This window comes from Sinocyclocheilus grahami, unplaced genomic scaffold (genome assembly GCF_001515645.1).
Source record: "Sinocyclocheilus grahami isolate Dianchi unplaced genomic scaffold, SAMN03320097.WGS_v1.1 scaffold221.1, whole genome shotgun sequence".
In the NCBI taxonomy this organism is placed as follows: domain Eukaryota; kingdom Metazoa; phylum Chordata; class Actinopteri; order Cypriniformes; family Cyprinidae; genus Sinocyclocheilus; species Sinocyclocheilus grahami.
The window spans coordinates 1,410,719-1,436,441 of NW_015505400.1; the positions used below are offsets into that span (position 1 = coordinate 1,410,719).

General features: G+C 34.7%; 1 protein-coding gene across 1 annotated transcript in view; it reads left to right on the forward strand.

Annotated features, from left to right (window-relative positions):
- Nucleotides 1-1,993: 1,993 nt before the first annotated feature.
- Nucleotides 1,994-25,723, forward strand: part of LOC107596574 (AT-rich interactive domain-containing protein 5B) — a 132,057-nt gene continuing 108,327 nt past the window's right edge. The window contains exons 1-3 of the mRNA XM_016287331.1: nucleotides 1,994-2,070; nucleotides 2,295-2,549; nucleotides 15,994-16,228. Coding sequence (XP_016142817.1) covers nucleotides 2,050-2,070; nucleotides 2,295-2,549; nucleotides 15,994-16,228 — 511 coding nt within the window. The 5' untranslated portion in view covers nucleotides 1,994-2,049. The remainder of the gene's footprint in view (nucleotides 2,071-2,294; nucleotides 2,550-15,993; nucleotides 16,229-25,723) is intronic.

Here is a 25,723-nt window from a genome sequence, read left to right on the forward strand (position 1 = left end):
TCTATCTATCTATCTATCTATCTATCTATCTATCTATCTATCTATCTATCTATCTATCTATCAAATTAAAACTTATTAGAAAGCCTAAATAATGTACAAGAAAATAAGAAATAATTAAATAAATATATAACCAGCAACATTTTCATATAATACATATATATACACACACGTGTTAATGAATTATTAATGTGGTTATTGCTTAATTATGCACAATTAATTATTTATTATTAATGTATTTGTAATCATATTTATTAGTTATTGCTATTATTATTGTTAATAATAATAATTATTAATGTTTATTTATTAATTATGTACAATTCATTATTTATTATTAATGTATTTGTAATCATATTTATTAGTTATTGCTATTATTATTGTTAATAATAATAATTATGAATGTGTTTATTTCTTAATTATGTACAATTGATAATTTATTATTAATGTATTTGTAATCATATTTATTAGTTATTGCTATTATTATTGTTAATAATAATAATTATGAATGTGTTTATTTCTTAATTATGTACAATTGATAATTTATTATTAATGTATTTGTAATCATATTTATTAGTTATTGCTATTATTATTGTTAATGATAATAATAATATTATTATTTCGATTTCATTATTTTACAAAAATTATCAGCTATTTGCGTGGCCATACATTAAAATTTCATCTAAATTCTTGGCACCTATATATCCTATTCATAGTTTCACCCAGTTCTTCTAAATAATAAGCCCCGCCCCCAAAACAAAATAATGTCTTATGATTGAAATGTATCAAATCACATTCAAGTCTGCTCAGTTCATCTGGGTTAAGCTGTTATATGAAGCATCACATCCATAATCACCAGCTGCCCCTCGTGACTGGAGATAAAACATTGCATAAGACATCAAAATAGCTGACGTAAATGTTACATCCTGTAATTTAGGCCATATGCTACAACTTTAAGGGCACAGCCATACATTGCGAAATACGACAAGCAAAATCTCACTGGCATCGATATATGTGTGTGTAAAATATGCAGCACGCATATTAAGGTTTATACATATTTATCAGGTTATTTGTGTGACAGATCTAGTTTATATTCGTTATTCACTGTGTGGAAGCTCGATAGCAATATCAAATTGTTCCTTAAAATCAGCCCCGCGACTTTAATTTGTGATAAAAAGCAACATTAGCATGGACTAAGCGCTCCATCAAGAGTCTGCTCGCTTTGTAAGACGTTTGATTTCTAACCATGACATTAATTCGCCTAAAGCACACGCCAGGGGCCTCTTATTGTGTTGTTTGTTTTGAGCACTTGCACGGACCGTGTTCAAATCACAGCGGCCATAGTGGCAACAATTCCAATAAGCGCGATATTACAATGTTTCCATTAGTCGCGTTTGATACATTTCAACAGCGTTTGCGATCATACAAGGCGCTTCTGGATCGTCCCGTCTCCAGCCTCCTTCACGCGCGGTAATGTGGCTGCATTAGTATAATGAAATGATTATACAGTAAATGCATTCGAGAAATAAAAGGAAGAATCTCTGCAGGAAATGTTTCGGAACACTCATACAAACCTCCTTTACACGGGTCCTGACAGACACATGCAACCATAATCGCGCATATGATCAAACACAGCCGTTAGTTTTACGTCTAAAATAATCGTTTAATCTATAACCCGTGTTTACACCGTACAGCTTTTATATTATCGCTGCCAGGCTTTGTCGAAAGAGGTGGTGGGATTTTGTAAAACGACTTCGGGGGGCTGAGAGACCGCACACGAACGAGACTCGATTCGCATTCACGAATTTAATGTGAACACGCGGCGGTCTAAAATGTCGCAAAATGAGCGTGAATGAAATACTATGGGTTGAACAAATATTAGACATCAATTGCGGACATTTTAAATGCGTTTATTTCGCACCGTGTCGGCTTCATATTGAAGGTCGTCGCGTTGATGAGCGCGTTGATATTGGGCTCTTCCAGGACCTGTGGTGAGCCGTTCAAGCCAACAAGTTTGGAGAGAATGTTTGAGTTTAATCAATTCAGAGCGACGAGATGGAGCCCAGCTCACTCCTGGTAATAGCATCCACTCCTAATGAATTTATTGCGAGCGCGCATCTAGTCATATGTTGCGATAAGAAATCAATGGAAGAAACTTTAATGCAAAAGTTCATATTTTATTATTCATATTTCTATCTAATGTGATTTATCATGTGATGCGTTGGTCGCGTCTGCTCACTATGTTATATAAAATTGTGCTGCCGAATATAAATATGGCATGTCTATTTGTGTTTCCGCAGTGGGTAGGCTCACCTTGTGGTTTGCACGGACCTTACATTTTCTACAAGGCGTTTAGATTTCACCTTGAAGGCAAAGCGAGAATTTTATCCCTGGGTGATTTTTTCTTGGTCAGATGTAAAGCTGGGGACCCCATCTGCATAGCAGAGCTACAACTCGTATGGGAGGAAAGGACAACCAAGCAACTTCTATCCAGCTCCAAACTTTATTTTCTCCCAGAAGATACCCCCCAGGGCAGAAATGTCACTCACGGAGAGGTAATTTCTCGTTTTCCTGCTTCCCATGTCCCTCCGCGATGTGTTTATTGTGGTGTGGGTGAAATATGAGCCGGCTTTGCATCGCATCTATTAATTCCGCTATCTGATCACAAGACATCTAATGCATCGCGTTTAATTATACACTCTAAAAAATGCTGGGTTGAATACAACCCAGTGCTGGGTAAAATAAGGACAAACCCAGCAATTGGGCTGTTTTGACCCAGCGGTTTGGTTAAATGTTTAACCCAACCTTCTGGGTAGAAACCCAACCGCTGGGTCAAAACAACCCAATTGCTGGGTTTGTCCTTATTTTACCCAGCACTGCGTTGTATTCAACCCAGCATTTTTTGGACCCTCGTGTTAATTTCGCCTCGGCTCATTTGCATGCGAGCGTTCAGCGCTTGCGTTTCTAACAGCGTGCGATGATGAGAATGGTGCCATTGTGTGAAGTTGTCACATCAGTGTTTTGCTTGTTTCATCTGATATACAATAGTGCGGAAACTGAGAACAGCAAAGACGACTGAAGCTGCTGATCGCTGATAAAAATAGTGTTGCTTGCTTCTGATGAGCCGCTATGATCAAGGCAAATACATAGAGCGATAGAACGATCGATGTGCTGATCGGCGCTAATGATATATATATAGCTTATGCTGGCGAATATGGAAGGCAGACGTTTGAAGAGTGCGATGCGAACTAATATCAATGGGAATTGATTAATAACAAATAACTGCGCGCTGATCAAGCAGCGAGTGAGATTTATGAAGGTTATTATATCAAAGTGCTGCACCATAAGCTTGTGAGATGTGTTTGCCCGACAGAAAAATGTTGTTTCTGGGGATTTAACCCTTTGAGGTACTGACACATTGTTCTTTTACAGTACTGTGTTTGTTTATGCTGCTCTGCATTTACCTAAGCAAGGTTTAAATGATATGAATAACACCTATATCGTGTTAGTACGTTGTAGAACTGATTGTAATGACTTTGTAATGAATTATTATATTAAAGTGATATATTATTAACATATTATTACGTCTGATAATACTGTGTAATAATAATAAAAAATAATAATAATAACGTGATATCTGTAGGATGCTCTGTAAAACGTGTACTGTATTTATATAGCAATTTCTAACTGAGCTGACCATTAAAAATGATTTTTGTTTGTGGAAGCTAATGTAGTCCGGATGAGTCATTCATAAATATTACAGATGGTTTTTACTGATGATGATGATTGTTCTGTTTTTTTATGTGTCTAGTGGTTAATATGTTTATTGACTTTAATTTTAATACAATGATAAGTAAATAATAATAATAATATGTGATATTTCCCGGGTACTCAGTAAAAAGTGTAACAATTTTTACGTCATCTGAGCATTAAAGTCATAAATATTACAGATTGTTTTATTTTAAGGATAATGATTATTTTCATGTTTCAGTGGCTAATTTTTAATATGAAAACAAAACAATTATTATGCTACATCATTAAAATGATTTTAATGTTGTAATAATAATAATAATAATAATAATTTCTTATATATATAGCAAGCGAACTAAATGTCATGCATTGCAAATGTCATGCAAATAATTTATGCAAACAACACAATAAAAACAGTTCACGAACAGTCATTTTCTGTTAAATACAGATTGTTTATTTATAGTTTTTCTATTTCTGATATTAACTGATAACTATTTAAAATAAGATAACAATAGAACGTTGTGAATATTGGTGAAAACTATTGCTTATACAACATTCATGACTGCTGATCTTGAAACGGCCTGGGAGATAGGATTACTAGCCAAGAACAATGCTCTGCTCTTAGGTATACTTTACAGTCTTGAGAATATAGGGCATTTTGTTAGCTGTTAGTCATTTTTGGGAACTGTTTTTAGGAGTAATAGCATATACTTATTAACATACTAACTATACTAAGTAGGCCTACTAATCAGGGACAGTCGATCCAAAAATGAAAATTCTATGGAATACTACAGAAGTCAATGGCTACCGTCAACTGTTTGGTTACCAGCGTGCTTCAAAATATTTTCTTTTGTGTTCAACAGAAGAAAGAAACTCATGCAGGTTTGCAAAATAAGACAATTTGAAGAATGCTTGTAACCAAATAATTACTGGTTAGCTATTGACTTCCACTTTATTGAAAAAATACTATGGAAGTCAATGGCTACCGTCAACTGTTTGGTTACCAGCATTCTTCAAAATATCTTAATCTGTGTTCAACAGAAGAATAAAACTCATGCAGGTTTGCAAAATGAGATATTTTGAAGAATGTTGGTAAGTAACATTTCTGGTAGCCATTGACTTCCATAGCATGGAAAAAATTACTGTGGTATTCAATGGCTGCCAGCAGCCTAACATTCTTTAAAATATCTTCTTTTATGTTCAACAGAAGAAAGAAATGCATAAATGTTTTAATTTGAGGTGATGACAAATTTTTAATTTTTGGGGGAGAACTATCCCTTTAAATGGTGTCTGATTGGCTGACTAACAGAAGTATGTCAGTTCCAAAATATAACCAGCTTTGTCAGAGAATAGGGTTGCAAAATGAGTTAATGTTGTGTAACGTGTTCATTTAAACACAATGCAGTGTTGTGTGCATCTTATTTGTTGTAATTTTGAGTATGGAGTGTACTTGTTTTACACATGTCCTTACAAGTATTGTGCAAAAAGTGAAAAATGTCCACCACCCTTTTGTGCATTCCCAGTGTAGTTGCTAAATGAGACATGGCGAATTTAAATAACAATGTGATTAAGTGTCAGCCAAAGCACCTGCAGTAATGTGAGCTTCACTACTTCGCAGCCTCAGATGCACTCAGCAGATTGTCCAATTAAATTACATTTGCATTTGCAGCGAATAACCCGAGCGACCGCTGATAAAGTTAATCAACTATCAAAGAAATTGCCATGCATTTGCAGAGGCTGCACTATGCTGTGTTAATGGTACAATAATAGACATGTTTTCTATTTACGAGAAGAGAGTCGACATCAGTGGTTCTCAACTGATGGGTCACGACCCAGAAATGGGTCACAGTTCTGTTCGCAAAGAGTGTGTAAAAACTTTATAAATGCAAATAATAAAATGTAACTTAGCATTTCATTGTGTGAAATTAGTGTAGAAAATTAAATCAAATTATCAACTTTTAAAAGGTCAGAGAAAATGCTTCCCATATTTGTTTCATGCAAATTCTGTCACCTATGAAGCTAGCCAAATTAGACAGATGCCAAGGTTGCATCTGGGAAAGCTACAAAAAGAAAATACGACCCTGACTACACTGGTGTGTGCTGTTATTATTGGTTAGTTTAATGTTAAAAATATATAAAATATTCATATATAAATATTTTAATAAATTGTTTATAAATATAAATATTTATATTAAATATTTTATATTGTTAAATTTAGAACCCCCCCCCCCCCACACACACACACAGTTTTAAATAAAATAAAATAAAAATATGTATGAATAAATATTTTTATGTTGTTTAATTTATATATGTACATTTATAAATAATATAAAAAGAAGACATGACTCTGACTGCATTGGTGTGTGCAGTTATTATTGGTTAGTTTTTACAGAATTGTATACTATTAATTTAAATTATTTAATTCTAAATAAAAAATATGAAAAATTATATTTATATAATATATATATTTCAGTTTTTTATTTATTATATATATATATATATATAATATTATATTATATATTTAATGTTTTTTATTATATATATATATATATATATATATATTACAATATAATATTATAATAAAAATTATATAAAAAAATATACAAATAATACATTTTTATGCATATTTTTTATTATTATTAATTCATCTATTATTATATTCATAAAATTAAAAAAATTAAAAACACTTCAGTCTGACGTTTTTGATCCTGTTGGGCTGCCGCTTGATGTTTATTTTTAAATCCTGAAGCAAAACCATTGGAGAGCCACTGATCTGACAAGTTCCTCTTGAATATAAACCGTTTGAACTTTAGATCAACATTCAGTCTTATTTGAATGCTCAGCAGCAAAGACTTTTACATAACACGACTAGCAATGTGCTAATGTTTAGCGAGCGTGTGTATGCAAACAGGAAGGTATGCGAGTACTCTTGTGTGATAAAACAGGGCCACTCTGCAGTTGCCTTTTTGTTTCTACACCCAGGTGATGTAATTTCCCCTCTGGCTGAGGTTAGTCATTCATTAGAAGGATAGCAGCGGCTGAAACGGCAACAGGCCTGCAGTGATCTCTTTCTGGCAGCCAGCCGATAAAATTTAACACTTAGAGTTTGTGCCTAGAGAGGGCAACATAACACTCCTGTGAAGACATGCAGTTTTTGTTTTTTTGAATCGACTTTTTTTGCCCTGCTGGGCCAACAAATTCTTGGGTGTACAGTCTTACTGTACTCTGTAGCACTGGCGTTCGGCTCGGCTTCACGCGGATCTGTTTGTTTCTAATTATACTTCCTCTTGTCTTTCATCTCATTTAATCTGTCCTAGAGCAGAAAAGTTTTTTTTTTCTTCACAGAAATAAAAGATACAGAATACTCCCTACCATAGCCAATATTTCATTTGTGATTGTATTTCACAGAAAATATGTGTCATTTTTGAGGGAGGAATTGCTTTGGCAAGAGCTCAGCACTGCTCTCACAGTTTTTCAGTCTTTAATTGGACCCAGTTGTTCTAGAGTCCCTTAGCTCGTAATATCATTGTTTTAGTATGTGTGTGTGAGAGAGAGAAGGGTTTTAACGCTGTGTGCACTGGCAATACTCTTGAATAGCATTTATGTGACATAAGAGCAGAACTAAATGGGGTTGGTGCTTTATAAATAGATTGCATATCAGATTCCAGCAAGCACTGTACACTTTGTCTAACAGTTTGCATATCCATACGAAACCTCCAGTACTGTGCATTTGTAAACCATGTGTAAGTAAAGATAATGGCTGTGTGTGCAAATATTCTTGCAAATGTCCTTTTTTTGTTTTTTTTTTGGAAGCCAGGAGCTTGAAAGGATCCAGGGAAGGGTGCTATAATGTCTTATTAGTTGCTTCTTTCAGCTGTTATTTGAATTGCAAACCTGAAGATTCAGAGTTGCGCAGAAAGCGTGTGGCAGCGATCCAGACACATCTCTGCTGCCTGGCATCAGTCCATGTTTGTGTTTGAATCCCTAAGACATATTTATAGTTCAAATTAAATCAGCACTCCTCCTGTAGGTAACATTCCGTAACATGTTGTTTACTTTCCCGTGGCGGTTCACGTTAGGGATGTGCAAAACTACATATTTTCATAATTGACTAGGCAGTGACTAGGTCTTAAAGACATACTTCACCTATATATATATATATACAGTGGGTACGGAAAGTATTCAGACCCCCTTACATTTTTCACTCTTTGTTATATTGCAGCTACTGTAGTTCTAGACTAAATGTGAATGTGCATTAATTCATCCCGCTCACAAAAAACTGATTTAGTATTCATCAAAATTAATTAAAAGAGTAAAATGCAAACTCAGAATATGATGCAAACCTGCAATAATTAAATATGTTAAATAACACAAATGCATCTAATCCCATTTTACTAAGCAATGTCTTTGCTGCTGACCTTTGATGATCCAGTTCAACCATACTAATAAGCAAAAATGACTAGATAAACTAACAATTGTGCTTCATTGTTTTTTTTATTGCTGAAGTGTGTTTCTTCTCCTGCGTTCTACTGTACAGACGTGAATTTACTTTTGCTTCAGCCTGAGGTTACACTTTTTGGTGTGAAAGAGCTTTTACATTTGCTATAAATAGAACTTCTTATAGTAAAAACAATCAAGCCCTGCTCATATTTAAAAAGTAACGCAAAAGTAATGTAACGCATTACTTTCCATAAAAAGTAACTAAGTAACGTAATTAGTTACTTTTTAGGGAGTAACCCAATATTGTAATGCATTACTTTTAAAAGTAACTTTCCCCAACACTATATATACACACTACCGCTCAAAAGTTTGGGATCAGTAAGACTTGTAATGTTTTTTAAAGAAGTCTCTTCTGCTCATCAAGGCTGCATTTATTTGATCAAAAACACAGAAAAAAAACAATAATCTTGCAAAATGTTATTACAATATAAAATAATGCTTTCTATTTTAATATGCTTTAAAATATTATTTATTTCTGTGATGCAAAGCTGAATTTCCATCAGCCATTACTCCAGTCTAAAGTGTCACATGATCCTTCAGAAATTCATTCTAATATGCTGATCTATATGAAGTTCTGTTATTATATGCTTGGAACATATACTAGCACTCAAAATGTTTAGAATATTTATGATTTTTAAAAGGTTTTTGAAAAAGTCTCATGGTCACCAAGGCTGTGTTTATTTGATCAAAAATACAGTTAAAACAGTAATGTTGTGAAATAATATTACAATTGAAAAAGTATGTTACTTTTAAAAAAAAATCTTACTGAAGTTTTTTTTTTTTTTTTAGCACCAAATCAGCATATTAGAATGATTTCTGAAGGACCACGTGACACTGAATACTGGAGTAAGCTTAGCCAACACAATAAAACAATTTTTTTAAATAATATTTCACAAGTTTTTATCGTACTTTTGATTAGATAAATGCAGCCTTGATTAGCATAAGTGTTTCAAAATCTTTTAATTATTACAAACTTTTGACCAGTAATGTAAAAGGAGATATTTAGCAGAATGTTCAAGTTGCTTTTTTTTTGAAAGCCTGTCACATTTACCGTTATTCTGCAGATTTCAACAGGAATCCATACAATCTGGAATTTGCGCGAGAGGATGAAAGATTTCCCCACACAGATTTCGCAACTGGTTCAATTCGGACATGGCGATTCGAAGTGACTTGTGTGTGAGCTGTGCTTCATATATGCGCTACTGACAATAGACTTACATGCAAAATTTTGCCCGAAATTTCACTGGCCGCACCTTACAGTGAAAGTGGATCTTCACCTTAAACCTTTTATCACTCTAAACCAGGGATGTCAAACTCATTTCCTGGAGAGCTGGAGCCCTGGAGAGTTTAGATTCAACTCTAATTAAACACACCTGATCCAATTAATCAAGTCCTTCAGGCTTATTTGAAAACTACATGGTATGTGTGTTGGAGCAATGTTAGAACAAAACTCGGCAGGGCCCCGGCCCTCCAGGAATTGAGTTTAACACCCCTGCTCTAAACTATCACAAAAAACTTTGGATTATGCACAATAAGCAACATTAACTGCTCACAGTGGGATATCTGAATTGTCTGGACGGTGGATTTGTATACAAGAATAATTTTGTCAGTTATGTGGTAAATGTGGTGAATTTACAGACACAACTTCTTGGAGACTTTACCGTGCTGGCAGTATAACGGCGTGATAAAGCACAAAGCCGCTTTTCATCTCTAAACTGATCCTTTTCAAAGAACTGCTGCCAAACATATTCAATTGGAAAAAAATCCAGCTAAAATAGTCAACCTTGGTTGATGGACGACTAGTCATTTTAAACACTTGTTTGTTGAAACATGATTATTTGAACTTTTTAACCCCAGTGTGTGGTTGACATTGATATTTCTTGTTTTTCTTTAACCTTCATCTGAGCGTTACGAACAAACATTTGTATTGTCTCTCAAAGCTTTCGTGTTTCATGACAAATGGGTTTAATTTTGTAAAGCAGTGTCATCATATTTCAGAGCGGCCCATTCTGAAGTAGCGCTGCTCTTCCACGTCCAATCAGTGCGCCGCTCGACTCAGTCAAACAAGCGGCTGTTGTTGGCGTGTTGTAAAAGGAACTGAATTAGATTCAGGAGAGATTTCAGTTGCACATCTGCAAGTTATTTCTGAATCAGTTCATGCCTCTTTGACAGCGACTGTGCTAATTGCAGCAGGATAAAGTAGTCTCGTCTTCAGTGTGAATGTGCAAAACAGACGTTTAATGCAACACTGGAGTTTTGAGATGAGAAAATAAACAGTGACAATTTGTGTCTATACTTGGGAACTTGTGACGTCAATGACGTTGTTAAGTTAAACTTTCACCGACGTTACACTCTAAAAAATCGCTGGGTCAAAACAACCCAATAGCTGGGTCAAAACAACCCAATAGCTGGGTTTGTCCCTTTTTAACCCAGCACTGGGTTATATTTAACCCAGCATTTTTTAGAGTGTAACGTCGGTGAAAGTTTACCTAAAGAGAGCAATCAAATGTATTCATTCAAGTGATCTTTCGTACTAGCTGGCTGATGCTAATGCTAGTACAGTCTAGTTTATTCACTAAAATAAAGGAAATAATTGAATGAGATAAAGTAGCGTTCATTTCTAAAGTATTTATTTTAATAGACTATCCAACAATAGGTTTTAGCGTTTAATTTATAAATAATTTGTATTGAATATACAGAGAAAATGGCTTTATTGTGATTATATTCTTTTGCCATGATATAAAAATGATATTAAGGCTGTAAGATTGCATTCATACCATTAACTCCTAGGTTTAAGTGTGCTTTGATTGTGATAGGAATATTAGTAAATGTAAACAAGTTTGTACAACAGCGTTAGCTATGTGCAGTTAAGCATTAGCTGTTGTTTACATGCATAGTAATTAGGGACATCCAATATTAAGTGGTATTAAGAAAATCTCTGGGTGTTTTCATAAACGGAAGAATGGATTAAGACAAGATTGAATTGTATACTTTGATTCCTTTCCTGCCTTTATGCAGCCAAGCGCCGCTTTCTTATAGTCTTCTATGCTAAGTATGACAAAAATGAGCTTGGATAGGTGAGATACTTTGAATATTTGCAATATATTTTTCACAATATTTCTGATGTTGATAATTTATTTGATTATTATTATGTTTCCTTAAGAGTGTGTTTTAGATTTGAGAGTTTTAGATTTAGTTTGATGTATTTTCTGTGCAATGAACAGGTTAAAAACTTTCATTTATTGACTGATTTGCATCGTTTTATTTATGCATTAAAATGTTGTGGTGACAAAATGCAGGTAAATACTGATGTTTATACTGTGTATTGTTAATATGCATATAAATGGTAATAATTCAGTATTACTCATTCTTGCATTCAGTTGTTGTTTTTTTAGATTTAGATCGGAAAATAATGGATGTTTGGCTAAAATAATGTGTCTGAGGGCCATTTTCTTATAGTCTTCTACACTATAGGCTGACAAAAATTATTTTGGATATTATCAAAAAAATTTCTTTGACTATTTGCCATATACTCTTCACAATGAAAACTTTATTTGCTTATTAAGTTTCCAGAAGAGTGTGTTATTAGTTTTGATTTGTATGCGAATATAAAAGAATTTAGATAAGGAGGTTTTAATAGAATCTCCTATTTTAGAATTTTAGATGTTCGTTCATTCATTTCAATCTTAAATTTCAAACTTAACTCAGTGACCGATTTTCCTCATGCCATTTTTCTTGTAAGGATATTATCAAAAAAATTTCTTTGACTATTTGCCATATACTCTTCACAATTAAAACTTTATTTGCTTATTAAGTTTCCAGAAGAGTGTGTTATTAGTTTTGATTTGTATGCGAATATAAAAGAATTTAGATAAGGAGGTTTTAATAGAATCTCCTATTTTAGAATTTTAGACGTTCGTTCATTCATTTCAATCTTAAATTTCAAACTTAACTCAGTGACCGATTTTCCTCATGCCATTTTTCTTGTATTAAAATGTTGTTGTAAATATTGATGCTTATACTGTGTATCGTTAATATCCATATCAATAGAAATAATTCAGTATTCAACATTTTTTATAAGTTGTACCGCCCAGACCTAGTTTCTAGTTTGAGTTCAGAGTGAGATCAGTTATTCAAGTTAACTTATAACTGGACTTTAAAAGACTTCATAAGAATCTGCAAGGCCATTTTTTCACATTAGCAGGTCAATAATTAAATCGACATGCAAGCAGGTGTACAAATCTGCGGTGACCTGGGGAATTCTTGAGCTGACCCCTGAATCAGCGGAGTGAGATGGGCTCAGCATGACTCTGGTTCAGGGGCTTCGCCGTCTGCAACCCTTCACTCTGCTTCTGAAAGACCCGTAAAGTGTAATAAAAAGAAGGCGAGTGTAAATCCAAAAGTAAAGCAAGGAAATCTGTAAAAGCTTTTGATTGATCTTTCTCATAACATCACTTAATAATAGAAGGGAAATGCAGTCTTTTCAGTTTTTTTCTTCCTTTTATTGTTTTATTTGCATCCTCCTAAATGAATTTACACAATGAAGCAATATTTCAGTCAAAGCAGTGAGGCGCAGTCAGAGCTTCAAAGCGGCGGAGCAGGGCACTTGATCTCATAGTAAAGTTTGCTGTGTCGCCATCAGGACTAACAGTGTTTGACCCACTTAGATTTATATACGTGTGAAAACAGATGTCTCTGTGCTCAGATGGTCATTATGGAGAGGCTAGATTCATTTTTCTGCTGCAAACATTTGGGGGTGTGCAGCCTTTTTCTATTTACACCCGTAGTGGATGAAAAAAGATCATCTAAATTAGTGGTTCTCATATAGTTTTGCTTCAGGAACCAGTTTTTAAATTGGAGTTGACATCTAACACAGTACCAAAATGAAAAGTAAACAAAAGACATATGGAGTTTTTAATTGGCATTTATTTAATTTTATTTACATATTTAATTTAATTTTTTGTATTATTTCATTTTATTGTAATTAATTTGATTTTTGATTTTTATTTTTTTACATTTTATTTAATTTAGTTTTTTTCTTATGAATATTTTTCTTTTTAAACATATTTATTTATTTGTTTATTATTTCATTTATTTTATTTTATTTAAATTTATTATTTTTTACTATATCATTTCATTTTATTTTAAACTATTTTATTTTTATTTATTTTATTAATTTATTATTGTTTGCATTTTGTTTTTACTACCAATATTTATTATTTATTTATTTTATCTTGTTCTTTATTTATTTTTTTAATTGTATTATGTTTTTGTGTTATTTTATTTTGATATCCCAACTATGCTCCGTTATATAGTTAATGCAACTATATAATAGTGCATAGTTAGGAGAGCAAAATAAAATACAATAAAATATTATTGTTTGCATTTTTTTTACTCTTTTCTTATTGTGTTTATGCTTCTTGCTCTTCCATTTGTGGGTTGCGACCCACCAGTTGAGTTTCCACTGGTTTCACCTGCAGTATTCTACATTGCATGGGAATGCTATATGCCCCATTGCAAGGAAATCATAGATAACGCGTTCATATCCTTTCATTTGTGGCTTTTATTAAGGCCTAACCCCCTTGACTTTGTACCTCTTAGTAACTTCATAAACCTTTTCATATGGTGTGGTTAAGTACACTGAGATAAAGTTCCATTTTCGACCCATTACTCTGTCTGTGCGAGAGATAAATTGTTTGCTTGACAACGTGACAATGGGACCTATTCTATGGAACCAAGAAAAAAAAAATCTGAAACCTAAAAAGAAACAGAAACAAAGAAATGAACTATATTCTAGTGTTGCAGTGCAGGTATTCCCTCTGATCTGTGCTCACTGCTATTGGGCCAAACTTAGGAAACTTAACCAAACAATGCGGAGGAAGCATTCAGTGAATTTTCTCAGCGTGCTGAACGGTGCAGTGGAGTCAGTCAAAAGTGCATGATCCAGTGCTCTGCCAAATATGAACGCATCTGTTCCCCAGATTCCCTGTATAACTGGGACCGTTCTGTTATTGCGTGCCAGGTCACAAGCAAAGCTCCTGCTTAACTTTTATAAACGTATAAAGCAAGCAAGACTGCTTGGAGAAGTCACTGTAATGCCTTAGTGCCGTGATGCATTAAAATGGAATTGCAATCCAAATTACAACATTTTGAATTACAACCTGCACAAGATATATATTAGAAGGAAGAAATGCTTCTCTGGCTGGGGCTGTGCTTTTTTGTGTTTTGCCTTATGCTATGTACATTGAACCCGATACTGATTTGTTTTTCAAATCCGATCTTTATGGTTGTTCACAATGTCATTTTGCAAGTAATGAAATCGGATTAGTTTGTTTGTGTGGAGTCCATTTTTTGGTAATGGGTCATTACGTTAAAGAACAAGAGGGATTTTTACAAACCTAGTTTAAAACTCATGTGCCAAGAAATGTACACTTTGAATTCATGATGGGTTTGAAACATTTTTTGTACAGTTTTCAAGAAAAGTTCTAGTTTATTGACTCTAAAAATGTTATGTGGTGTAACCATCAAGCTAAAAGTAATAAAAAAATGTATTACTTAAACCTTGAATCAGTTAGTGTACACATCTTAATCATTATTTTCATAAAAAGTTTTGAAATATGCAATAATGATCAGAAGTTGGAATAAAATGTTTTAATGTTTTTAAAATAAGGCTGCATTTATTTGATAAAAAATACAGTAAAAACAGTAATATTATGAAATATTACATTTAAAATAAACGTCAAAAGGTAATTTATTCCTGTGACGCAAAACTGAATTTTCAGCAACCATTACTGCAGTCTTCAGTGTCACATGATCCTTCAGAAGTCATTCTAATATGCTGATTTCATGTTCAGTTTTTTTAATCAATTATTATTGGGGCACAATTATTAATTGTTATTATTATCATAGTTTTTGCTGCTTAATATTGTTGTGAAAAACAAAAGAGCAGCATTTATTTTTGAATGTTTGAAGTAGAAATCTTTTATAACATTGTAAATGTCTTCACTGTCACTTTTGATAATTTTAATGCATCCTTGAATAAAAATATTACTTTAAAAAAAAAAACTTTTTTACCCCAAACTTTTGGATGATACAAGCAGGGGCGTGTCTACGTGGTGGCCAGGGGTGGCTCCGCCCCCCCCTGAAATGTGGCTGGCCACCCCAGGTGCCCCCCTACCAAATGTCTTGCCATAGGCTTGTTTTTAATAAATTTCTAATTTTAGGCGGTTTCTATAGTGTGATCTTAATGACAATGTCAAGAGCGCATAATGTTACGCGATCCATGTGCGCGAGGACAAATCTCTCCACTCCCAAGCGGATTTCCTTCACTCACACAAAACTGGACGTGTGCTTTTAACATACATCGTTCCGCAAACACAACGGAATAGGGCATCACATTAAGGTAAGGGGCGTAACATTTCCGTCACATGCTTGAGGTATTCAGCCAATCACAACGCACTGGATAGCTGGCCAATCAGAGCACACCTCGCTTTTTAGACCGATGAGCTTTGTAAAAATCGACACGTTTCAGAAAGGCGGGGCATAGAGGAGAAACAATAATGTACAGTATGTGGAAAATAATGTGTTTTTTTAACCTTAAACCACATAAACACATTTCGTTACACCAAATACACCAAATAATGTTCTTTTTAGCAACATCATATGACCCCATTAGGAATTTAAGAGTGTTTTGCCTGGTTTTGCCACTATACCTGTGCCCTTCCTCACTTTGCATATTTCTCTTAATAGGATGAAGTTATCGCCGTCTCTGAGAAAGTCATAGTGAAGTTGGAGGATCTGGTGAAATGGATGGTGGCAGATGTGTCGAGTTGGAACAAGGGTCTGCAGGCCATACCCCTGAAACCCACCGTGCTGAAGGAGCTCGGCAAAAACGGCCAGAGAGAAGCGCTCCACAAATACAGAGAGTCCACGCTCAACAGCGGCCTCAACTTCAAGGACGTCCTCAAAGAGAAGGCTGAACTCGGTATACAGTGTGATTTCTCATTTCTCACAGTCCCTGTTTGGCACGTGGCACCATTTACATGAGCTGTACAGAATAATGATTTGATTATGGCAGTATTCTTTATTGCAGCTCAGCATACATTGAAAGCATTTAATTGCACAAATCAAAGTAAGCCACTTCACATTTGCGTTCAAGTAACATTCGAGAAAATAATGTGGTGTTTGTCACGACTAACCGCCTGCAGATAATAACATGGCTTGAATGTTTTTCTTTATGAGCGTCAAACCTATTTTTTACGGGGAGTAGAAACTTAAGTGATTGTACAAGACACAACAAGAAAGTGTTTGAGTTTGACACTTGTTTAAACAGGCAGGGTGTCGCCCCTGCATTCATCTCCCTCTGCGCTTTTTCCTTCTTTGGTTGTTTGTGTCTCTCATTAACTGGGAACAATATGGTGTGTAAATGCTCATTAATGTGCAGACGGATCACACCCAGTGTGATTACGCTTCCTGTGTGATTGCTCAGTAAGGATCTGATTTATCAAAGCATTGTACACTCTTAAAAATAAAGGTGCTTCAAAAGGTTCTTCAAGAACCTTTTTGTCTAAATGGCTCCATAAAGAACCTTTAACATCTGAAGAACCTTTCTGTTTCACAAAAGGTTCTTTGTGGCGAAAGAAGGTTCTTCAGATTATAAAAAAACGTAAGAAAGAGATGGTTTTGACTGAATGATTCTTTGTGGAACCAAAAATGGTTCTTCTATGGCATCGCTTGAAGAACCTTTTGAAAGCTTTAAATCATAAGATAGCTTTGTTTGACGAACAGGCCAAAAATGAAGTCATTATTCCCTGATAATAACGGCTGTGACTGAATTTTTGAGTTAAACTCGATAACTGAACCAGTCCAGTCTTTCAAAGCTTCATTCATTGCAATTTAATGGAAAAGAGCAAATAGTACATTCTTCGAAATTTCACCTTTTGTGTTCTACAGAAGAACATACAGGTTCATACATGTCATACCGGTTCGGAATGACACGAAAATCATTTTTGAGCAAATTGTCCCTTTAACTGAAACTTTTTTGGAATTGACCACTTATCTGACCTTTTGGTGTAATACATTATCATAAATTACGGGGTCACAGAGGAAACTCGTTTGCTTTTGAATATGAGATCAGAGGTGGTTATGAAATTAATTTGGGCTGAGGAGAATGATTCACCAACATGATTTGCTTTTTAATTTTTGACCTGGAGCATTTTAACGCACCCTTTCTCAGGTTAAGAAAGAAATCTATCTGCAGGTGATATGAAAATTGTGCCAGTCACTTTTGAAACGTTGGTGTAAAAATAAAAAGGCATTTGGCTGGAATTGATGCTGAATAAAAAGCTGATTGTTCACTTGCACAAATAGGGAGTGTATTAATAATTAAAACGGGGTTTTTTCACCGTCTGGTATGTGGATGACAGCCAGTGAAGGACTGCCAAGAAAATTGTGTGGGGATGTAAAAAAAAAATACAGTTTGTAATCAGTTGAAACATTGTTTATCACCTCTATTGCAATATATTTTGCCATCAGGGAAGGGCTTAGTGTCTAGAAATCTGACATAAACTTTACGCTCTGATTTGTGAAGTCTGCAATAATTAGATTTTAAAAGCTCCTGCTTTCGATAGAGGGACTGCAATAATTTTAGCCGTGTCTCGAGGGAGACAAGAAGATAGCTATAAGGATTCTGCCATATTAGGCTCCTGTCAGAGCGCTCTGGGATGCTGCATAATAATAATGCAGATCTTTGAACTGCCCTTGAAAGTGCTGTAGATTTAATGATGTTCCGTTTTGGTTCCACCCTCTCCATGCTTTTTGTGGCTTTCAAAAATATCACTTTCACTGCAGCTACACATTTCAAGAGTATGCAAGGATCACGGCACTGTTTCAGTTAATGGGGAAGAATTTTTTGGAATACGTTTGCAGATACACCCAATAAGCGCCTAATATCTTGTAATATATCAGTCTTGTAGCAAGTGCACATTTAAGTTGCTAAACATGTGTCGAGTGACAGCAATTAGTTTTAAGTCACATTCCATTTCACCAGTAACAAACTCAAGCAGATTTTTGCTCATATTCAGCCGCCAAGTTAGTGTCTTAGATGGAGGAAAAAAGGTTTAATGGCTCTCGCTGAAGCTGAACCGAGAAAAAAAAGGAAAAGAAAAACAACTTGAAATTGACTTGATGCATTCTTAATCTCGTAATTAACATATCTCCCCTCTGGACTTGTTACGCAGTGTGATGAAGTTTGACTTTGGCATATATTGCTCAAATTAATTCTCGTGATGGTAGCGATACCTCATCTAATTTCTGCTTTGGTTGCCGACATCAAAACCATTCAGGTCACAGGAAGGATGGTGCTGTCTATCTGTCTGTTTACTTGTCTGTAAGCCTGCACTTTTGTTACTGGGTTCAGTTTAGGTTCTCCAACTAATATGATATATATGATATATAAGAAGACCACTGAAGAGTTGTTGTCTTTGAACAATGGCTGGGTGTTATCAGATGCACCGTGTGATCAGAACCCCACCCTGCTGTGCTATCTTTGTATGATATGGGACATAATGAGCATACGGTAACTCAACGCCGGATGGGGAATCTTTAAGATGATCAGGTGTTGATTTGCACGGAGCGTGAGAAGTGGAAATGTCTCGTATTTTCAGTGCCATTTGAGAGATCGTTGGCACAGCACCTGGAGGGTGGTGATATAATCACAAGTGGCTTCTCTTTCGCGGCGGATGTGATGTACCTGCTCAATTATAGCCGCCGTAAAATGAATAATAAAGCCTAACAACACTCCTGAGAGAAAGTATTCACGATGAAACAGATTTGTTTATCTATCTATCTATCTATCTATCTATCTATCTATCTATCTATCTATCTATCTATCTGTCTGCCTGCCTGCCTGCCTGTCATTTGACTATCTATCTATCTATCTATCTATCTATCTATCTATCTATCTATCTATCTATCTATCTATCTATCTATCTATCTATCTATCTATCTATCTATCTATCTATCTATCTATCTATCTATCTATCTATCTATCTATCTATCTATCTATCTATCTATCTATCTATCTATCTATCTATCTATCTATCTATCTATCTATCTATCTATCTATCTATCTATCTATCTATCTATCTATCTATCTATCTATCTATCTATCTATCTATCTATCTATCTATCTATCTATCTATCTATCTATCTATCTATCTATCTATCTATCTATCTATCTATCTATCTATCTATCTATCTATCTATCTATCTATCTATCTATCTATCTATCTATCTATCTATCTATCTATCTATCTATCTATCTATCTATCTATCTATCTATCTATCTATCTATCTATCTATCTATCTATCTATCTATCTATCTATCTATCTATCTATCTATCTATCTATCTATCTATCTATCTATCTATCTATCTATCTATCTATCTATCTATCTATCTATCTATCTATCTATCTATCTATCTATCTATCTATCTATCTATCTATCTATCTATCTATCTATCTATCTATCTATCTATCTATCTATCTATCTATCTATCTATCTATCTATCTATCTATCTATCTATCTATCTATCTATCTATCTATCTATCTATCTATCTATCTATCTATCTATCTATCTATCTATCTATCTATCTGTCTGTCTGTCTGTCTGTCTATCATTTTGTTTGATCATCTATTGTCTGTCTGTCTGCATGTCATTTCGTTTGATCATCTATTGTCTCTGTCTGTCTGTCATTGCATTTGATTATCTATTGTCTGTCTGTCTGTCATTGCATTTGATTATATATTGTCTGTCTGTCTAGTGTTTCGTTTGACTATCTATCTGTCTGTCTGCCATTGCATTTGATTATCTATTGTCTGTCGGTCTAATGTATCTATCTGAATCTGTCTATATATTTTACTATATTTATTTGACTATGAATGAATGTTATAAATCTTTGTGACTATCCAGCTATTCCTATATCTCTCCATTTGATTCCTACCTACTATCATGGAGTAGTAAAAGTGGCATTTTTTATTATCTGTTGAGACTATATGTTTGTGGAGCCTCTATCTGGGATCTCTGTTTGACACAGTTTTTGGCTCATTGCATTCTGGGGATATCGGCTAGAATCTGTCTGCTAAATGACATACATATCAAAAAAATTAATGCTGCAGTTGATTTGTGACAAGAATCTATGTGAATTTCAGTTTCATGTCCTGAAAAAGGCAATCCACGTTGTGCACTGGCAGGGAGAGCGAGGCTAATGCAAAGGAGAGTAAAACAGATGACACGTTAGCTTTAACAGTCAGGGTAATATATTCTGGGCTAAATACAAATGATGTTGCTAACATGGAGATTCTGGGCAGGAAATTGTGTCCTATATTTGAGGCGCAAATAACAAAATGCATTATTATGTATATAGAGCATATGTAACATTTTAGAAAAAACAGGCTTGTTTCAGCATTTGCTTTTCCATTCTGCAGAATTTAGATGTTATTTATAAAAAGACATCACCATACTGCCAAAGTAAATGAAAAGGCGCTTTGATATTTGAATAATCCATGCTACAGAAACGAATGTTCACTCTCTTTATACTGATTTAGATTGCTCTGTTTGTTCTGCTCTCAATCCAGGCGATTATTTCATTCTTGGGTTTTTTCTAACTGTCATGTTTTTCTTATTGGCAAGCCCGTTGGAAGTTTACAGGGCTTATTGTCCATTAGAGCTCTCTGATCTTCTTATATCACTGCTCTCTGACTGAATCCAGGCACCAGAGCCAGCGTTTCCAAAACTGTGGAGTGGGAATTGAAATGGAAAAAGCCTGCTGGTTCACTAATAATGGCAGAGTTATTTTTTAAACACAAAACAGGGAAAGAAGCCGTAATCATCGCCCAAACGTGTTTGTCTTTGTTACTTTATCCCGTTTTCGTCATATCCACAAGGCAAGACTCCCTGAGCTGAAGTATGCGAGGTGAGATAGCGTCCGTGCCAGCACACAGTCCAACAATGTGCACGTCTTCCAGGCCTGACCTTTGAGGAAATTAATAGTTTTATTGTCTGTCCATTACAGAGCCTGAAACAACAGTCAAGTTATTAACATTACTCCTCCTATAACGGCAAACACCCCCCCCCCAACCCCCAACCCAACAACCTGAAGCTGAACGGAAAGAGAAAAACCATAGCAAGAGTTGCCAACAACAGATGGAAAATAAGTGTTCATTTGTCTTTTAGGAGCATTGCATTATATGTTCTCAGACAGCTGCATTTGTTCCTGTAAAGGAAATTCAAATAAATGTTAATGCAGTGTGGTGATCTTTTCTGAAGTTCGTCACCCCCTCCGGGCAGCTATTGTGGAATCTTATATTTTAAAGCGAGGGGGCCGGCTGCGTTTGTCAGGAAGCACAATGTGCCTTATTGTGGTGTCTGGTGCCAAGCCCCAGTCACTCACGATGACTAATCTGTTATTATCGTCAGCCAATCATTTCATGTCTAGTAAGCTTGGGGGGAGTTGTGAAATTCAAGAAGGCCTTCCTTAAATATTAAACATCTCGGACTTTGTGCCGTTTACGTCTATTAGGCTAATTAATGCCCTATTTGCCTGCAGTGTCCTCTTGCTAATTCATTTTGCTTGGTCATATGGCTCTGAATATTGTGTGCATGTGGGGTTTATTTATTTGCTAATCAAATTCATTCCACTCAAGAGTTTTATCTTAACCCTATATAAAGCCTACTGTGTCATATTTGACACATACATTTCTAAGGCCTCTAAATTATCAACATGATCAAAACTTTGCTGAAAAACCTGTTGTAAACCATCTAAAATGTGCCTTGTGTTGTCTGTTTGATAGATTATATTTTAGTAAAAGATCATATTTTTTGTAAAAGGCCTTTCAGTGTAATTCTAAACAGGTCCAGCTTGTGCTCGTGGCTCACATGTCTTTTTGCTGTGAAATCTTTACTGATTTTTATAAAGTAAGTGTAAGAATAACTTTTATATTGTTAGTAATATTTCAAGATTGAACACTTACCGGACTGAAGTTGAACTTATGCATACATTTATTTAATCATGTTAAAATATGAGTATCAAATATCAGACATCAGGCTTTTTGAGGAATGTTTGTTTGGTCAACTCTTAATCACCATTGTATTGCAATGCTGTGATCATAAAATGTATATAAATATCATCTTAATAACACATATCATTGGGATATATAAAGTTACAACTGATTTTATATGCATTTTATGTAAGTAGACTTATACTGTTATATACTGTCATATATTGTCATCTCATTGATTTACATTGCATATTTTTGTTCAGTTTGGGCAAAATGTAGGTGTTTCTTTTTCTTTCTTTCTGTCTTTCTTTCTTTTTGCACTCAGAAAAGCCTGATGTATCAAATATAATACTCAACAAAAGCCATATGTAAATTATTTATACACATTTTGTCTAAAGGTACAATACATTTTGTACTGTTTGTCAGGCTTTATAGGGTTTATATCCAGAAAATTGTCCAGGTTGCATTAAATACCTGACTACATTTAAAATACTAGTTTTACAAAAAAATTTTTTTAATTATGTCAATAATTATCCCCCCTTCATGTTCTTTGTTTTTCTTCTGTGGAACACAAAAGGAGAACTTAAATTTGTCTCTGTTCCTCACACAAAGCTGTCATATGACTTCAGAACACTTGAAATATAATGTACAAATCATATAGGCTTCTTTTATGGTGCTTTTGTCATTTTTGCAACTTGACAGATATGGTTTCTATATATATGTTTGTGTTCCATGAAAAAAAAAAAGTACGCATCTGGCACAAGGGTTGAGTACATGATGACAGAACTTTGGGTGAACTATTCTTTTAAATTGGTTTCTTTCTTTGCATTGTTAAATTCAACCTCATTGATGTTTTTTAGAGGATGTGGTATTGCTCTCGGGGGGGCTGCTCTCAAACCCCCAGGGGATTTGCACAAGTTTGCTGAAAAGGAAGACAGCAGCATGCGTTTAAAGAGTAGAGAAACCATGTTCCTGTAAGCTGATATTTCAGTGGCTGGAAAACTCCCTTGAACTTGGATTTATCAAGTTAGCTGTTAGCCCATTGAGACAGTAGAACAAAGATGTCCTTTACTACTGATCTGAGACCAGTTGCCCATGGAAACATTTTTTATACAGCCATCAGCAGCCACCTCTTGCCCTCTCTGCCTCGGGGCAGTTGTAGGTTTGACCTTTAACTTCCAGTGAGTGTCGGTGCTGCTTAATAACAGCCATTAGTGAACGCTGGTGTTTCCTTTCTTGTCATTGCACGTACCGCGGCTCTTTGAGTTTAAGCGTAACAACATGGCACCTCTCAGACATGTGGTATCTAATATCCAGCGAGCTAAACCCTTTTGAGTCTTCAGAGTCAAAGAATCAGTTTCCTCTAGAATAGAGCTAGGCGATATGGTAGAAATATGTAAACAAGTGGAGGTTTTGTTATGGTATAGTACATGTTGCATTCTCAGCATTGCCACAAGGGGCACTGTAGCATTAGCATAAAATTGTTGACATGTTTAAAACTAACTACCTGAATAATTACACTGTTTAACAGGGGTGTAATGATGCATTTTTATGGATGAAGTGACTAATGATATGATGTATTAAAAAAAGTTTTTTTTAAAAGTTAATTCGAAGGCCCCGATCAGACAGAATGTGTTTTTCAGGTTTGAAAATGCGAGGCGCACCGCACTGGCTTTTTTTAGTTTACTTTTTTATTTAGAAGAGAGCAGTGCGCTGCAGGTTTTTTTTTCTTCATGTTGCTAAGGCAACCACCGAATCAGCTGTCCTGTCAGTCTGATTAAGGATTATAGCATGAGCGCTCTAAAGTCTTTGCTTTGCTGTTAAGGAAATGGTCATATTAGTAGAAACTAAAAAAATAAAAACAGCTCCAGGTAACGATTCGATTGTGGAAATAAACGTGAATGACATCGCGCTTTTCCGCTCAGAGATTTTTTTTTTTCAATTTCAGGCGCTCAGAGCACTCCTACAGAAACGCGAGGTGCAACAGACAGCTAAAACGGGAGGCGCTCGGGGTGCATAATCAGCGTGCAAAATACTCACTACCAATAATAAAAAAATTAATTTGTAAAAGGCGCCTCTCACTGCAAAAAACGCGTGCTGTGTGATCGGGGCCTAACACTGCCTGAGAATGCAACATTGTTTAGTGCCGTTATCAAATGTTGTAATTATATAAATATGCAATCTAATGTGCTGTGTGTTTCAAAGTGAAAAGAAAAAAACAACCATAAATATTAGTATTGTAATTGCTTTTTTGTTGTATAAAATGTAACAAAGTATTTTATAATAATTTAAATTTTTAAATATATTTATAATTATTATTATTGTTATATTATTGTCATCATGCTGCTGTCTTCCTTTTAATTATTATTATTATTATTATTATTATCATATAATTAAAAATATCTGAAATACTTTACAGTTTAATATTATTGTGATATTGGTTTATTGATTTTATTTGTACAATTTTATTTAAATGAATTAATGAATAAATAAATAAAATGGCAGTTAGATGCATTTCCCCTATTTGTTCTGCCTGTTTTTGATTAAATTAATTCTACACAGTTTCATGGCGGGTAAAACATATTTTTCCAATTGAAGGTCCAAATAAAAAGGAAGAAAAAAAAAATCTAATTAAATGTGTGCCACTATAGTATCACCAAAGAGAACGCCTCAGGTTACGTATGTAACCCTAGTTCCTCGAGGGAACAAAATAATGATTGTGTGTGTGTTTTATTTTTTATTTGCCCCGATCCCTCCCCCAATCTGCCATTGGTCAGATGAAAGGATAGCCCCGCCCCAAACTTATTCCATTGGTTGAGCAATTGCTGTTGTGTTCTGCAAGGCAAGATGCTCAAATAAATATTTCTTTGAGCAATATTTTTATTGCACCACTGAGGAATTTTTTTTTCTCAATTTATTTATTTATTTATTTTCTGGAAAGAACTATATTGGGAAAATGCTGTTACCGTGATATTAAAATAAGATTAATATTTCGGTCATACTGCACCCTGTCAGACTTTTGGACCCGTTTTGCCCCCGTAGTTCTTCCTGTGTTTCCTTATATGGTCTTTTTCCTGTTCTTGTTTAGTTTGATTGCTTTATGATTCCTTGCACCTGTGTTGAGTTCATCCTGAACACAGTATCATCCTGTGTATGTAAGTTCCTGGTTGCTCTGTGTTCCTTTGTCGGATCTACTCGTTAGTAACGTGTGTTTGTGCTTTTCCTATGTTGGATTATTCCCCTGCGTTTTCATCATTAAAGACAGTTCAAGTTTATTCATGCCTCCTTCGTGCTTCCAGCAAGACTCACCGTGACACATCCATACTGAACATATATTTTTATCATTTTAGATATCTCTTCAAAAAACTAGCAATAAATGAGAGCTTCTGCCTATATTAGCATGCTTTTTTACGGTTTTGT